We start from the raw sequence: 13,320 nt of genomic DNA on the forward strand, positions 1-13,320 counted from the left end.
CCTCCCCTCCATTCTCCCTGCCTTCCTATAGTCAGCTAGTTCCCTCCTGGCTGCTCTAACTGAGATGGCAGTGTGTTGTTAGAGAATGAAGCTCACTACAGGGAGCTGAGGCCAGCCTTGCGTACTCCATTTATGAACCAGATACTACTACACGGGCTGTTGCGGTGACCGTATTACCGCCACACCGGCGGTCACGAGTCATGACGGCAGTCAAATTCCACATGACCATTTAGTCACGGTAATTAGGCATCTCCAAGCTCTGATGCTGCTGCTGGTCATTAGTGGCCTACCAAACTGGAGTATAGCCTACCTGGCTGGCATGAAAATATGCCAGGGGGAAAAGCATCCCCCATTCGCTATTTAAGTGCATAGACGACATGTATTTTTTCCAGCTGCCCCTATTTCGATACAGGTGCATGGTAATGGTCCATTCTAAATCAAAACAAATGTCACACATATATTATTTAGTATATGTAAAGATTAAATCAAGAATAGTCTGATGGTTGACAATATTAGCCTATCACTTGTGAATGGTGCCCAGCATAAGAAACAATGCCTTTTGTTTTATTGCGACTTGTTCGAATCATAGTCGCACACCTCATGTAGCCTAGCCCATAGGCCTATATGTTTTAATAAGGTTTATATCACAACTAAAGTGCCCAAATAACTCCTTTAAAATTAAGCACATTACTCCGCTTTACAAGGGGTGTAGAGGCTAACGTGTGTGTGTGTGTGTGTGTGTATATATATATATATAAGCAGCGGGTGAATTTCAAGTTTGGGGAAGGTAATTTTCACCATACAAATTCACCTTTTTTATAGTAAAAGCATTACATGCGTAATTGCATTTGCGTTCACTTTTGATAATGGTGTTTTCCGCTAATGGAACATTTGTGCTTATATCCTACTACAATGTGTGCATTGCTGCGCTTATAATGTGAAGAAATAGCCTAATAGCTTATCAACATTTTAAGCTAAACATTATGATCTTTTGCGTCAGCCACACTGCATAAAAACTGTTTTGATACAAGTGGTTGTATTAATTTAGGATCTATCGCATCCCACAACTGTCCCAGACTATGTTTGGAATATTTATTTCTTGCACAGAATAGGTTGACTTTTGTACTATGGGGATAGTAGATTGACATGGGATAGAGCTTTTGCTGTTCGTTAGGCCTACTCATCTTATTGGCTGACAAAGTAAATGTGGACAGTTCTTCCAATTTCTTCAATATTCACCTGGGAATTGGATAAGGACGTGTGCAGTTGTGTCCCCGACGTGTCGGTCTTCACTTGTAGCCTGTGAGAGAACCAATCACCTGACAGAGAGCCGTGTGAGAGAGACGCTTTGGATTGCGCAGCACACTCCAGGAGAAGGGCACAACACAGCATTCTGGGCCGCAAAAGGCATGGATTTTTTTGGGGGGGATGCATTACGGTCACAAAGGGGATGCTACCATGAAATTTGAGGCATTATGGGCTTGTCAAATTGTGAATGAGACACCATTGGCGTGTGTACAGCCTGCGCAAAAAACAAAACAAAGCAGAGCTCATGACTTTCAAACTACTTTATTCAAATCATCGTTAGTCTCATCATGCAGCCTTACGATGTATTAAAAATAAACATAGAGCCAACAACAATTCAGCGTATAGGAGTACCTATTTCTTTGTTAACCGCTCGACACAGAATAGCCACATGCGCACTCGCTCAAATCATTTGGAGAAAATATTTAGATTTTATTCAGCTTTGTTCAATTGTGTTCTTCATACTATAAAATAATGCCACGGAATTAGAAGCTAATCTTGTCTGCCAAATGAACTAGCCATTTGGCATAGCCACATCAGGACCTAACATAAGGGCAACTCAGAGTATGCTATTCTGTTCTTCTGAAATAGACTACTTCTGAAAAGGTTCTTCATATCATGCTTCTTTAGACCAGTCTAAAATAATGGATTTGTGAATGTAGAGGCTATATTACATGGATTTATTAGACTTTCTTAAAATGGCTTGTAGGCTATGTGTGGAAGCCAGGAGATGCTACATGCGTTTATGTTAATTACGGTCAATTACCGTGAGACCGACAGTTATTTGCTTGACGATCACGGGCTGACGAAATGTTGTGACCGCCACAGCCCCAGTGGTGGCCTGACATATTGTGAGTGTGTTGTTAAGGTGAGTCATTCTGACTCTTATGTTGAAGTAAAAGGGATGACGATCAACGTGCAGTCTGTTTGTGTCCTTCAGCCTATTTAAGTGACCCTACATGGTGCTGAACAGCATCCAGCCACACGGTCCAATCTGAAGTCTCCTTCCTCCGAGCCAAGAGATATGAGAAGCTCTCCTTTCTGTCCTTCCAGCCTCTCTGCCCATGGCTTTGGGATTAGCTATGACTGGGCCTTACAGTAAACTGTGTGTGTTTGTGTGCGTGTTTGTGTGAATGCAGCTGGAGTGTAATCTTATGTGCTCGGGGATCAGGCTGGGGAGCAAAGTTTGTAAAGGACGCATAATGAAGGGCGGCAGGAAACACCTGCAGAGCCCCGCTCCCTCCCCCTCAAGAATAATGAACACCTGAGCAGATTGGACGCAACTCAATTAACGTCATTGACTCTGGCAGTCAGGACAGAAAGGCAGGTACGGCGGTTCTGTCTCCCCTTTGTTCCCAAACAAAAGGGTCCCCAACGTGTTCAGTTTAGAGTAGGGCAGGCTTTATGCAACCCAGACCAAATAATGATTCATTGTTTAATTTAGATAAGCCTCTCTATTTGTCTATCTGATATCGCCCTCTCAAGGTGTATACATCATTATATTAATATAGAGGCCACCTAGGTAACCGATTTCATTTCCATAGAAGCAGCGACAGACTGTTGCAAAAGGAATCTAAAACATTGAGTAACGTCTTTACGTTGTGTGCAAAGTCTGCGAACAAATTAGTCAGCGGATTAGAAATATAATGTCGTTTTGTTCCTCCCAATGTACGACAAGCTGACTTAGTGGTGTGATTTCAACAGAAGTCGAAATGAGTCATGTGTTTGCCCACCTCCCTGTGAATAGAATTCCTACTCCTGTAAGTATTAGACAATGTCACATCAAGCTTTCCTAAGGTTTAACTGACAACTCAAATAATCACACCAATTTGTCTTTTCTTTTTTTTTTTTTTTAAGCTAATGCTAATCAACATCACACAACCTAGTGAAACTAGATGCTACTACTTGGCAGAATACTCTTTGGTCCACATGTCTAATACATAACCTCTGTGCTCCATCACCTGTTGTGACCCAGGAAGAATCCTCAACAGGTTCTCTAAGGACATCGGTTACCTGGACTCTCTGCTGCCCTGGACCTTTGTGGACTTTATCCAGGTGAGTCTCACCTCACTAGGTTCCGACTGCCTGCCTCTCTACTACTGCATGGGGAGGCCATTTCATGCCTGGCTAGTCCTGCTTTGTGGTCCGGGTCCCCTAATCTGGAAACAATTACTGTAGGATTACCCGCCAGTGCGGCCCAGCGCCCGCACAGATTTAATAAAAGTGTCTGCACATAGGCAGAGGGTGTGGCCGCGGCCGCCTGGCGGTGCCACAACACAGGCCGCGTCGCCAGGGAACGTGTCAGGAGACTAGCAGAGTGATTGAGAGAAAGAAAGGTGCCACAGAGGAAATAGTGGCTACAACAGGAAGATGTGGAGGCGGTGGGAGAGTAGGAAGGAGAAGGTAGGAGGATCTCTGGAGTGACAAAGAGAGGGAGTGTGAGTAGCAGCCATGTAATATGTGGACGGGTGGACGGAGAGGTGCTGGAAGGGAACAGTGGACGAGGAATGAGACAGGTCAGTTGAAAAGGAGACTATCCTCTGCATCTTCTCCTGGCTGCTAGTCCACTGCAGGCCTGGTAGCCGCGGCCCACCCTGACGCACAGCCAGGTAAAGTTACCCAACGCCACCACACAGCAGCGCAATAATCTTCTCCCAGGAAAGAAAGGCCCGTGAAGATGAGCCAGCTCATGCACCTAGCACCACAAAAGAGGGAATGTTCGCCGCACAATCCAATGTAGAGCAGCAGGCATGGCTCCTTGGTTAGGGCCAAAGAAAGGAACAAAGCTGGGCTGAAAATGAATCCCTCCTCCACAATGCATGAGTGATGTTTGTGGCAGATACCCATCTCACAGGAGACAAAAGCCATCTTAAATGGTGAAAGCACAAAAGATCATAAGCACAAAGGCTTTTTGTCCACCATAGTTGCCCCCGTTTTTAATAATAAGGTGGATAATGGGCAGGGTAAAAGAATATCAGTTAGTGCTACTGGCCTTCCGCAACGTTAAACTGTTAAAGATAGACTAGGTCATGACAGAACAGAGGCTTGTGTTTGTGTTGCACATACACACTATATCTTCATGTTTAGCCATCTCTTATTGTAGAAACACAACAGAAGTTTAACAATGCGCAAATAACATACACTATCTTTTAATTATTGTAATTTGTTCTTTGGTTTGCTGTGAGAATGTGTAGCCTAGGCATCCCATGTTAGAACTAGGCTTTTGTTGATTTGAACTAGCTGGTCAATGTAATATTGGAGCCTAGCCAGATACCTTGCTGGTACTATGCATACACTATGGGATCTTATACTGCAAGATAAATAGGGGCTCGTTGTGTGAGTGACAAAGATGGCATAATTTCCCTTGCAAAAAATTTGGCATGTGTTTTTATTTTGTATCTGTTTTACATGTGAAATAGCTGTTTTCACATGTTGACCTTATATTTCACATGAAACCATATTTTCATATGTATTAAATTTAGAGTTCAACTGTTAACACCACTTTTTTACGTGAGTTGCACATGCAAAATGAATGGTTTCGCATTTTAACGTTCAGTGAAAATCACATATGCAGCTTTACATGTGGGGGAAAAAAAATTCATATGAAAATCTAACTTTCAAATGTGGAATTGCAAGTTCACATGTGGCGGTGAAATAGTTTTCTCCTTACATGTGAAATGATGGCGTTAACGTGTTGAAGAAGCAATGTGTCCACATACAGTATGGAATTGCAAATTCTGTATAAAGTTAACTTAGCCTAATAATAAAAGTGTGTTAAAAGTATTATTTCTGATGTCTGAGCTATCAATTCAGAGTGTTACTGTTGTCTTCATACATTGGTCAGTGACCGTTGGAAGAAGCCCAGTGAAAAGAACAAACTATTGCTCCTTGTCTCCGTTTTAGAATTTAGCACTGTCAGAGTTAAAAAACAAACATCCAAAATATGTCATCTATACAGGTAAAAACAAAAATGTGATGTCAAAATAAGTTTACTTCGAGGTGTGTTTTATCAATTTACCTGATTTTGCAAACAGATACTTTGGACAAAATCTAGGCAGCAATATTCTTGCAATGCTTTTTGTATATATATAAAAACAAATCTTAAATTACAGCTCAATTTGAGCAAATTATGAATTTGCGATTTAATCACAGCAAATCCTGCAATAAACTTTATTGCATTTTTTATAAATCATTTGACAGCCCTAGTTGACATTCTGATATGAAAATGCACATGTGAAAGGGTAGTGGACATGAGTAGGTCATGGTTGCTCATGGTCACATGATGAGGTAGCCCCGCATGTGACTTCAACATTAGTGTTGGACCTCTTGGTTCAGTGGTCAAGACGTCAGCATCTCCCGTGGGAAACCCAGGTTTGAATCCCGCCAGTTACAAAATCACACATGTGAAATGTCTGCGTCATTTTTCATGAGTCAGACAGGCGGTTTTCGGACACGTGTGACGTTTCAAATGAGTTTTTCATGGTTTTCCCATGTGACATTTTTCTCGTGAAAAATTCATGTGAAACATCTCACGTGTCCAAAAACCATGTCTGACTCATGAACATTTCAAATATAAAAATATATATATTTTTTTTTACTTGTGAAATGTTTCAAGTGATTTGTTTGCACGGAATTATGTAATACATGTGTCTGAACCATGTTTTTACACGTGATTTTATTTTTTGTAATGTTGGACAAGTGCTTTTGTTAGCCAGCTCTTCCTGCTCTTGTTTGCAGGTGCCTTTTTATGGAGCACTCTTTAATGCTTTCAGGAAGGAAGATTTTATCAAAGTATTACCCGGACAGAAAAGCTGCTGATCCTGACCATTGTTGCTCATTCTCGGAGGGACATTTCCCCACAGTCATTGTTTAAATGGTTGTCAGGGGTAATAAAGGTAAACTCCATAAACAATGGCCTAAGTGGTTTATCTCCCTCTTTGGGGAGAAGCTGCCTCTGTGTGGGGATTTGCATCAGAGCTGGGCCCTTTATCGTGGAGTGAGCACTTCACAGCCATCAACACTCCCCCATACATTTCCTAACAAGGGGATTCCCTCAACTTGGGGAACCCAGTTCCATTCCAAAGCCATATTTCTTTCACGGGTCTCATTTAGCCGCAATTTAGTATATTGAAGAAAGTGTAATTTTCTCTTCCCTCTATGTTATTTGGACAAAGGCAGAAATGTCAATTAAAAGCACCTCAGGCAGTGTAGACGGCCGGCCTTTGTGTGGACTTGACCTTTAAATCCTGGCTTGCCTGTGCTTTGAGGGAGGGGGCAGGAGAGGGTAGCAGGACAATACAGGAGGCTCTGAATGGACCCTTCCCTTGTGAAGGCTCTTGCCCAAGTCACACTAACTGTGGGGTCCCTGCCTACATTCATTGGCCATCAGTTAAAATGTAGTTTGTCAGTAGAATCTGGGTACGAGACCAAGTCTGTTTGGACCTATCCCTACATTTTGCAGTGCTTTGGGGGATTTTGAGCTAAATATTCCAATTAGTTTTCTGGTGACCTTTAGTTTGAGTTGGGCTGACCCTGGTCTCACCAGTTAGTAACAAGCAGTGGCCAATGCAGCCACCAGTCATAAATTACAGCAGTAAAACATCGGTGGTCTGGAGGAGGGAGGAGAACAGTCTGGGTGTACCAGAAACACTTTGAACGCACACAGGGCAGAGGAGGATGGCCATTGTTTGAAAACACTGACGGGTGGATCAGTGATCACTGTATATTGTGGCACATTGTGTGGTGGGCCTCTTCTCTGGTTTTGTGGGATATGAGAACTGCTGACATAGCCGTGAGTGCTGTGTGGGATGGGGTTTCACTGGCTTTCTCTGGTGCCTTTACCAGCCGGGTGACAGAGGAAGTGAAGAATGCACTGGCTCCAGGCACCAGACATACCTGGTTAGTCAGAGAAACACTAGAGGTGTGTGTGTGTGTGTGTGTGTGTGTGTGTGTGTGTGTGTGTGTGTGTGTGTGTGTGTGTGTGTGTGTGTGTGTGTGTGTGTGTGTGTGTGGATCTTTAATAGGAATTTATGATATATATCATAAATTCCTATTATATCATAATCATAAATTCCTATTAAACATTATCTGACAGGACTATTGTCTTGCTGCATATGGTGGAAAAACATGAGTGACAAAGGTGAGAGGCTGAAAATATTCAGGAAACTAACTTGGGTTGTAAACTACACTTTAATTTAGAGCGTGTGTGTGTGTCTCTCTCTCTCTCTCTCTCTCTCTCTCTCTCTGTGTCTGTCTTTTCTGTGCATTAGGAAGGGTAGTTGTGACTTTGACACCTAGCAGTACCACTCATGGTCATGTGATGGCGGGTAGACACTGGCCACCTGTGAAAAGATCCCAGTCTCTGTGTGGTCTGGTCTCCCATGGCACTGTGGTCTGGCCTCTCTCCTGACTCAGCCAAGCTGGACAACCACTGCTATGAGCCTGGGAACCTGTAGCGCGCGCACACACACACCCTAGTCTACTAGGCTTTGCCCTGAGACCGCACCAACAACTCTGATCAGGAGGAGGATGATACCAAATGATGGCTTTGACGATGCGGTTGCTATTTTGTTATTGTGGAACATGCATTGCGGTTTCCTTCCTGTTTCTACGAAAATGCTCATGTATTGGTGGGTGGGTGTGTGTGTGTGTGTGTGTGTGTGAGAGAGAGAGAGAGAGAGAGAAAAATGGCTGATTTGTATATTCTGTATGTGAGGGCATGCAGAGTGCAGGGCAGCTGCTTTTCGGTGGATGCTAGTGATTTATATGAGAGAGGGAGCATTTCAAAGCTTTCTCTTATTTCCAAAATGGGTGTGGAAATCAGCAGCTTGACTGAGCTCAAATAAGTGACTTATCTTACCTTTTCACAGCACACAAAGGCCTAATCCTGGGACTACTTGAGCCGCCAATGTAGACGGCGACCGAGACCACCGCAGTATGTGTCGGGCCCTCCTCACCACACAACACATTGACTGCAGCTTTATGAAGTGAAAATGGCACAGAAAGGGAAAATGTGAAGGAGGTGTCCACAGTAATTTCTCCCAAAGAAAGGCCCAGCATCTGGGCATTTAGGGGTAAAATAAAGCTCAAAGCAGAGCAGAATGGATTGGGTCACTCCTATTGTCCCAGAGCCCAAGTGGAACGGCCTTGCTTTGTTTCAGTACCACTGACCCCTACATTTTATTGTGCCTACTCTGTCAGGGAAACCCTACTCTCAGGCAAAGTGTGTGTGTGTTGAAGAAATTCCAGCGACGGCGGAGGATTTCTTTACCCTTTTTCTCCCTCCATTTCCCGTTATGTATTTTTAAAAATATAAATTTTTTCTCCCCCCAGCAGCCGTCTCTCTCTCGCTCTCAAACACTGCACGCTGTCACTAAAGAAAGGGAGGATGAAAAAAGAGTTGTAAAGAAGCCTACCGAGTCCTCATGTCCGGAGGGATGTTTAATTGTCGGGAAGTGTTTATGCTCCGCTCTGGAACAACAGTCGCTATCAGCGCCCAGCACAAATATAGCAATTAACTTCAATTTTCTACATTTATTTGGACATCAAAGACCTGATGGTATCACCTCCCAAAATAAAGCAATTAGGGTTCAGTGGAGATGTGAATGGTCTTTGGGCCCAGCAGTGTGCCCTGTTGGCATGAATGGGCTGCATGGCATCGCATACCTACAGTAGCTTTCTTCTCTGGCTAAAGGGCAATTAGAGGTAATGCTTTATTTAAACTGTTTATATACAAAAGCTTTTATCCACATTTATGTGCAGCTGGCTATAGCTCGCCTCGGACAGGGAGTTGTCCTGTTGTTCCTGTGTGGGGGCTGGGGTCAGGGTCTATGTGATGTGGATGAGGACAAGGGGTTGGTGGGTGAGGTAGGTCAGTGCTTATCGGGGCTCATCTGTGTGTAGTGTGGGTGGGGGTTGTGGTTTTCTCCGATGCTGACATGATAAGCGGCAGACCAGGCAAATGCCTGAGATGAAACGGCTAAGGCCTTGGCGACAGTGTTGCCCAGGGGAGCAGGAGAGGCTGCGGCAGGACTCCTCTCTCTAATGGATCCTCCTGCTTCCTAGACTCCTTCCTTCCTCTCAGATGACCCTCTCAGACGCTCACAGTAGACTGTACTGCTGTTGGGCCCAGCAGCTGTACACCAGAATTAGATTGGCCTGGTGGTGGTGTAGTGTAAAGCCTGTTTGGGCCCATCTCAGGGATGTTTTACGTACTGCACATCATGACACATCACTGTAGCAAAGCTCCAAAATATCTTTGTTGTTGTAAAATATAGTGTCATTTCAACTATTGACAGAAAATAAAATAGACCAACACATTTTGCTGAAACGTGTAAATAGTTGTGCCAGTCACTCAGTGTGAGCTTGGATAACATGCAGTAATAGTGTGCGTCGCTCCCATCTCACTTTGCAGTCCGGTAGCCTTCCATCATAGCCCAGATTGAAACTTATGTACTGTGAAATTCTCGGGATCAGTTGTGCTCACTAGTTTCCACTCGCTGCTTGATTGTGTGTGCTGCAGCGCGGCAGTGGTGGGGCTGGTAATACCCTCTTATCTGCACTGTAAACGGAATTGAGTGGCTTTTCATCATAAAACGACATTGAAAGTGATCATGCTTAAACGTGCTCTTAAGCGCCCGATAACATCCATAATTAAGGTGCTAAATTAAATGTTCATCTCGGAGGGCTAGTCTGAGACCATTGAAGGTAACATACTGATCCTAATCTGTTCCTCTTAGAAGTCTTCTGAGTTTGTTTCTAATTTCAGGGTGTGAGGTTTCAATTTTTATCAGCTATCTAGTGAATATCAAATATGCCGCGGAAGTATATCTTTAAGGTAGAAGCTGTATTGAAGGACTCGGTCTCATCCCGGTTGATCATAATGCAATCTACCAAGTTAAACTGTTTTTAGTTAAATAAAACTAGTTTTCAGGTTTTAGGAGTATTGTTTGTACTAAAAGAATACTACATACAAAGATCATATTTGTGAAAAGAGAGTCTCTTCACTATCTACTCTTTCCACCGAGTTAAACTAATGAGAGTTGTCTGATATACAACAGTGCATGAAATAATGCACTGCAAGGTCCTCAATCTGTCGTCGGGCAGGAAACGGGTGTCTGCAACCACCAGGGTTTCCGGTGCTGCTGTGTCACTTGCCTGCAGCCCCTCCCGTTCAGGCATCAGATTGCATGTGGCTAGTGGTCTACCTGTGTCAGGTCAGGTGGCCATTAACAAGAGTGATGAGTCATTGTGTTATTGAGGCCTATGGGAGGGCTATGCATTCTGTGTGTACTGTAGTATCAGACACCCACAGTGTGGTTCCCACAACTCTCAGCCAGTCACAGTGACTATACAATGCCTACTGGCTGGGGCCACAGCGACTTGGCGAGGGAGGTTTAAACCTCAGGTGTTGAAGGCAAAGCCCATGGGGGTTAGGGTTAGGGAGGCGAGCCACAGAGGAAGAAAGGCAAATTGTCACCTGCCACTAAGTGCCATCGTCCTCTCACCACTGTGACACACACACACACACACACCCACACACACTCTTCCCAAATATGCTGCTGCTACTCTGTTTGTCTATCCTGATTGCCTAGTGACTTTTACCCCTACCTACATGTACATATTACCTCAACTACCTCGTACCCCTGCACATTGCCTCTGTGCCGGTAGTCCCTGTACATAGCCTCGTTATTATTCTTTTTTGTGTTATTATTTATTTTTTATGCACATTTTTCTTACTTTTTAACTCTGCCTTGTTGGGAAAGGGCTCGTAAGTAAGCATTTCATGGTAAAGTCTACAACTGTTGTATTTGGCGCATGTGACACATACAATTTGGATTTGACACACACACTCTCCTAATGTTGCTGTCACCTTCTGCCTTTGGCGCTGTGACAGAAAACAAGTGTGTTTCTTACATCATCCCTAGTGTAACGACAGGCCTCAAACTTCAGCGGTAGCCCGCAAGTCAGCAGGAGTCCATTTACTGAGCTGATGTTGCTCTCACCACATCGCTCTGTTCTCTCCCTCCGTGTTCTCTCTCCCAGGTGTTCCTGCAGATCCTGGGGGTGATCATCGTGGCGGCCGCCGTCATCCCCTGGATCCTCATCCCCGTCGTCCCTCTACTCGTCGTCTTCCTGTTCCTGCGACGCTACTTCCTGCAGACCTCCAGGGACATCAAGCGCCTGGAGTCCACTAGTAGGCTTCACTGTCTTTAGGGACCCGTCTGTTTAATGGTGGGAGACAAAGGGAGCGCTTGCACGGGAATGCTAATAGACCATTGAATAGCATTTGAAGAAGGCCTTGGGCATTAGCATAAAAGGATAAAGGTGGCTGTGGCCCATGGGTTGCCCACACACAGTTTCCTTAAGCGCTGGGAGTTCATGGCATCAGATACAATGGAGGAAATGCCAAGTGGGCCCGTGGCAGGCACTAGTTCATCGTCTGTATTCATCCTCTGTATTCTGGGCTGATAGCCCAAAGGCACACAGAAGGACAGGTCTGCTGATCTTAAGGAACAAAAGTGACTGTTAAGAAGTTCCAATGGAACATTCAGGCTTTGTCTGTTTTTAATGAAGCCTAACGTTAATATATCTGGACAACAGGAATGCTAATATTAGTAATTTTCCCTTTTTTAAACCATTTATTTCAGCAGCACTGCTTTTGGTAGCAAGGTGTACATGAAAATGTATGGGAGACGTGCATGAGGGGTTATCACGTTAACTGTCACGTCAGCTGAGCTTTATAGCAAAACAGACAATTGAATGTTTTCATTCATCTGTATTGAAGCCGGATGTAACCAACTTTGTACAGTCTAGAAAAATGGTGTGTTCTTTTGAAAGGAATGAATAAACACTGTGTATACTAGTGGTGTTTTTAAATATTCACGTCTTCATTCAGTATTTGTTTGTTATCCTCTACAGCCCGGAGCCCAGTTTTCTCCCACCTGTCCTCATCCCTCCAAGGTCTGTGGACCATCCGTGCCTTTAAAGCCCAGCAGAGGTTCCAGCAGGCATTTGACGCACATCAAGACCTCCACTCCGGTCAGAACCAGAACTGACATCTAACCATGCATGTTATAATTTGGTGTAATAACTATAGTATACAACCTGTAACCATGCTGTTCCTTTGCAGAGGCCTGGTTCCTATTCCTGACCACATCCCGATGGTTCGCTCTGCGTCTGGATGGCATCTGCTCCATATTTGTCACCATCACTACCTTTGGCTGCCTGTTCCTCAGGGATGGTACCGTATGGGTCCTATATCAACCATAATGTTGATTACCCGGGCCATACATATAACCATACAAACAGTACCAGTCAAAAGTTTTGACACCTACTCATTCCAGGGTTTTTCTTTGTTTACTATTTTCTACATTGTAGAATAATAGTGAAGACATCAAAACTATAGTATGAAATAACACTTATGGAATCATGTAGTAACCAAAAACAAAATATATTTGAGATTGTTCAAAGTAGCCACCCTTTGCCTTGATGACAGCTTTGCACACTATTGGCATTCTCTCAACCAGCTTCATGAGTTAGTCACCTGGATTGCATTTCAATTAACTGGTGTGCCTTGTTAATTTGTGGAATTCCTTTCCTTAATGCGTTTGAGCCAATCAGTTGTGTTGTGACAAGGTAGGGGTGGTATTTGGTAAAATACTAAGTCCATATTATGGCAAGAACAGCTCAAATAAGCAAAGAGAAACGAGAGTCCATTATTACTTTAAGACAAGGTCAGTCAATCCGGAAAATTTCAAGAACTTTTTAAGTTTCTTCGAGTGCATTCGAAGAAACCATCAAACACGATGATGAAACTGGCTCTCATGAGGACCGCCACAGGAAAGGAAGACCCAGAGTTACATCTGCTGCAGAGGATAAGTTAATTAGTGTTAACTGCACCTCAGATTGCAGCCCAAATAAATGCTTCACAGAGTTCAAGTAACAGACACATCTCAACATCAACTGGTCAGAGGAGACTGCGTGAATCAGGCCTTCATGGTCGAATTGCTGCAA

The 13,320-nt window shown here is 43.9% G+C and overlaps 1 protein-coding gene across 4 annotated transcripts in view; it reads left to right on the forward strand.

Moving 5' to 3' along the window:
* Window positions 1-13,320, forward strand: part of LOC106586269 (ATP-binding cassette sub-family C member 4) — a 47,439-nt gene that overhangs the window by 17,534 nt on the left and 16,585 nt on the right. For all 4 annotated transcript variants that reach the window (XR_001324163.2, XR_006762027.1, XM_014173388.2 and 1 more), the window contains 4 exons: window positions 3,281-3,360; window positions 11,350-11,500; window positions 12,226-12,345; window positions 12,437-12,547. Coding sequence is in view for 2 of the 4 variants with exons in the window: in XM_014173388.2 (XP_014028863.1) it covers window positions 3,281-3,360; window positions 11,350-11,500; window positions 12,226-12,345; window positions 12,437-12,547 (462 nt within the window). In the remaining 2 variants the exon portion in view is untranslated. The remainder of the gene's footprint in view (window positions 1-3,280; window positions 3,361-11,349; window positions 11,501-12,225; window positions 12,346-12,436; window positions 12,548-13,320) is intronic.

This window comes from Salmo salar, chromosome ssa25, assembly GCF_905237065.1.
Source record: "Salmo salar chromosome ssa25, Ssal_v3.1, whole genome shotgun sequence".
Classification (NCBI taxonomy): domain Eukaryota; kingdom Metazoa; phylum Chordata; class Actinopteri; order Salmoniformes; family Salmonidae; genus Salmo; species Salmo salar.